The sequence below is a fragment of the Salpingoeca rosetta genome (assembly GCF_000188695.1).
Source record: "Salpingoeca rosetta unplaced genomic scaffold supercont1.21, whole genome shotgun sequence".
Lineage (NCBI taxonomy): Eukaryota > Choanoflagellata > Craspedida > Salpingoecidae > Salpingoeca > Salpingoeca rosetta.
In genome coordinates this window covers 808,529-812,340 of record NW_004754913.1, presented here as the reverse complement: position 1 = coordinate 812,340, position 3,812 = coordinate 808,529, and the positions used below count along the sequence as shown (strand labels likewise).

General features: G+C 53.3%; 1 protein-coding gene across 1 annotated transcript; it reads left to right on the top strand.

Moving 5' to 3' along the window:
- The first annotated feature begins 51 nt into the window (after nucleotides 1-51).
- PTSG_08182 (uncharacterized protein) lies at nucleotides 52-3,599 on the top strand. The gene is made up of 9 exons (XM_004991150.1): nucleotides 52-347; nucleotides 530-633; nucleotides 765-836; nucleotides 1,064-1,144; nucleotides 1,402-1,559; nucleotides 1,894-1,981; nucleotides 2,310-2,486; nucleotides 2,887-2,999; nucleotides 3,270-3,599. The coding sequence occupies exons 1-9, from the start codon at nucleotides 277-279 to the stop codon at nucleotides 3,345-3,347; spliced, it is 942 nt and encodes a 313-aa protein (XP_004991207.1). The 5' UTR covers nucleotides 52-276; the 3' UTR covers nucleotides 3,348-3,599.
- The last annotated feature ends 213 nt before the right edge of the window (nucleotides 3,600-3,812 follow it).

The window sequence follows — 3,812 nt, the reverse complement described above, 5'->3', positions numbered from 1 at the left end:
GAGAGAGAGAGAGAGAGAGACAGAGAGAGAGAGACAGAGACAGAGAGAGAGAGACAGAGAGACACACACACACACACAAAGTGCCGAATTTTCGTGGAAGTTTTTGGTGAACGGCCACAATCCTTAGCGACGCCAAGCAAAACAGAGCAGCAGGCAAGCAGCAGAAAGACAACCACCACCACTGCGTTGAACACACAGCACGCATCAGACACAGACGCATTGCCACGCGCACGCAACAGGAATACACGCACGCCAGAGATACACGGTGTGAGCGACATGCCTGTTCAAAGTTACTACGACACGCTGGGGCTCCAGCGAAGCGCGCTTCCAGCAGACGTCCGCAAAGCGTACGTTTGTGCTGCATTGTGTTTGGTTGTTGTGTTGTGTTGTGTTGCGTGTGTGAGTGAGTGCGCGCGTACATGTGTGCGTGTGTGCGTGTGTGTGTGTGTGTGTGTGTGAGTGTGGCAACGTCTCATCTTACCGCCGTGTGGTCGTTTGTGATGTCATACCCACATTGATTTGGCTGTAGGTATCGCAAGTTGAGCTTGGAGAACCACCCTGATCGCAACAAGAGCATTGATGCAGAAGCAAACTTCAAGCGCGTTGCAGAAGCATATGTCGTCCTCAGCACACGTGCGCACAGTTGCCTGCGCGCGCGTATGTGTGTGTGTGTGTGTGTACCAAGGATGGATCACGTTTGCATGAATGAATGAGACGATGGATACCTCACACACGCCTTGCTGCATTGTTTATCTGCTTTGCAGCGGATCTCCGTGCCATTTATGACCAATATGGCATGGAGGGCTTGAGCTCTGGTGCACCAAAGGGACACGACGGTGTGTATGTGTGTGTGCATGAATGTGTGCGTAAATGTGTGCGTGAAAGTGCATGTGTGTGCGGGGAAGTGCATGTGTGTGTGCGTGAAAGTGTGTGTATGTGTGAATGCGTGTGCATGTACGTGCGTCTGTGCGTCTGTGTGTCTGTGTGTCTGGCATTTTTGAATCCAGTCCTTGCATGAATCTCACTACATACTACATGGCCGGTGTTGTGATGCGCAATGCAGGCTACACAGATCCATGGGTATTTGATGGAGATGCACACAAGGTCTTCCGTGAATTCTTTGGCACAGACAACCCTTTCCAAGGTGTGTGCGTGTATGTGGATGTACGAACATGTGTGTGTGCATGTGTGTGTCACGCATGTAATTGTATTTGTGTGCGTGTGTGTGTGTGCTCTCCTGATTGCTTCTGTTGTCAATGTGCATGCTCGCAACGCCCCATGACATGCTTCTGTCACTGCCGGCCCGTGTTCTCATCTCCCACCATCACCACCATCACCACCACCACACTCGCTACCACCACAACAATCACCACCACCACCACTGTGCTGTCATCGTGGCAGACTTGTTCCCGCCACAGGACGAGTTCCAGCTTGGCCCTGGGCCGTCTGTTGCGCAGCGTCTGCGGCGGCACCAGAGCCCTCCCATCGAGTCAGACCTCTACATCTCGCTCGAGGAGGCATTCACGGGCTGCGTCAAGAAGCTCAGAATCACACGCAAGGTCCCGCCGTGTGCTGTGTGCTGTGTGTGCGTGTGTGTGTGTGCGCGCGAGAGAGAGTGTGTGTGCGCGCGAGAGAGTGTGTGCGTGCGTGTGTGTGTGTGTATGCGTGTATGCGTGTGTGTGTGTGTGTATGCGTGTGTGCGCGCGAGAGTGTGCGTAAGTGTGCGCGTATAAGTGTGTACGGCCGTGGTGCGCACGTTTGTGTGGTGGAGTGCGGGGTTGTGGATTGTGCATGCTGTGTGTTGTTGAGCGTGGAAACACGTTGGCCGCGCGTCCTCACTCTGACATGCACTGACGGTTGCATTGCGCCACATTCGTTTGCGTTCATGTGCAGGTGTTGAACGACGATGGACACACAACGACACAGCGCGACAAAATCCTCACTGTGAATGTGAAACCCGGCTGGAAGGAGGGCACGCGAGGTATGATGGAGACTCTGCTGGGCGTGCATGCTTGTGATGATAAGTGGTGATGGTGATGTTGTTGTCATTATTGTGGTGTCACACGTCTCCAGCGGCATGCACATCACCCAAGCCTCACACACGTCAACACACATACGCACGCACACACATACGTACGCGCACACACGTCAACACCCGTACACACATGCGAACACACACACGTAAACACACACACACACACGTAAACACACACACGCACACACACGTAAACACACGCACACACGCACACACGCACACACACACACACACACACACACACACACACACACGTAAATACACGCACGCACAGTGACGTTCCCGAAGGAGGGCGACCAAGGCCCGAACAACATCCCGGCGGACGTCGTGTTTGTCATCAAATACAGGGACCACCCGCGCTTCCGACGAAAAGGGAATGATCTCATTCACACCACGCGCGTCAAGCTCTCCGATGCGCTGTGCGGCTGCGGCATTTCGCTCCTCACGCTCGGTCCGTTGCTACCGCTGTTGAACCTAACAACCGAAGCGTTGGTGAATGTGTGCATGTGTGTGTGTGTGTGTGTCCTTGTGCTTGTGCTTGTGTTTATGTGATGTTGTGATTGTGGCTGTGATTGTGTTTGTTCCAGCGCATGCGTTTTGTGTTGTGTGCATGTGTTTGTTCGCTTTGAGTCCTGTGGCGTGAAGCCATGAGCGAAAACTTCATTTCACTTGCCGCAACATCCATTCATTCGCACCCGTTTATTCACATCCGTTCACTCACATCCGTTCATTCACATCCATTCATTCACATCCGTTCACTCACATCCATTCATTCACGTCCATTCATTCACATCCATCACTCACCCAACACCACCACCACCGCCGCCGCTGCGTCTCCTCCCTCGCCACAGACGGGCGCCAGCTGAACATCCCTGTCAACGACGTGATCACCCCCGCATACATGAAGCGCGTGCCCGGCGAGGGCATGCCGCACTCCAAGGACCCGGCCACTCGCGGCGACTTGGTGGGCTGCACGGTGCTCGTGGGCAGTGGTGGTTTGGGAGTGAGCATGACGGCGTGCCATGATGTGTTTTGTATGCACACAACTAGCGTTTGCACTCTGGGACAACTGGTTTTTGTTTTGTTTTGTCATCCCTTGTCCCAACACACACACTCGCACTCACACGCACACTCACACTCGCACTCACACGCACATTCGCACACTCGCACTCACACTCACACTCACACTCACAAACACACTCACACACGCACTCACACGCACTCACAACACCAGATTATCAAGTTTGACATTTTGTTTCCGGCAAATCTCACGGACGACAGCAAGCGGCTCATTCGCGCCGCGCTGCCGTGACGTGACCATCACTCCTTGATGTGGGCCACACCCCATGTTTCCTGTCTCCATGTTTCCTGTCCTGGCCATGTTTCAGGCCTTTTTGTTGGTTTTGTTGATGATCTTGGTCTTTTGTGGTGGTGGAGCGAGGTTGAGTGGTGCGGCAGGTATTGTTTTGTTGTGAACGTGACGTACGTGCTTGTGCGTTCCCGTGTCTGTCCCCTCCATTGTTTGGTTGCTTATCCTGGGCAGTATAACAAGCATGATGAGCAAGGCCTTTTATGGTTTGAAGCGGTCGTGTTTACAGTGTGAGGCTGTAGGAACAAGCAAATGTATGCACAGAGACAAACACAAAGATGCACGCGTGCATGTGACGTGCGCACATACACAGAGGCACAGACAGACACACAAACACAGAGAGCGAGAGAGAGAGAGAGAGAGAGAGAGAGAGAGAGAGAGAGAGAGAGAGAGAGAGAGACGAGAGAG

Excerpts from the sequence above, each read along its gene's own strand:
- PTSG_08182 (XM_004991150.1), top strand. The coding sequence starts at position 277 with ATGCCTGTTCAAAGTTACTACGACACGCTGGGGCTCCAGCGAAGCGCG. Across the intron at positions 348-529 it reads CCAGCAGACGTCCGCAAAGC|GTATCGCAAGTTGAGCTTGG; the intron begins GTACGTTTGTGC and ends ATTTGGCTGTAG. Across the intron at positions 2,487-2,886 it reads CATTTCGCTCCTCACGCTCG|ACGGGCGCCAGCTGAACATC; the intron begins GTCCGTTGCTAC and ends CCCTCGCCACAG.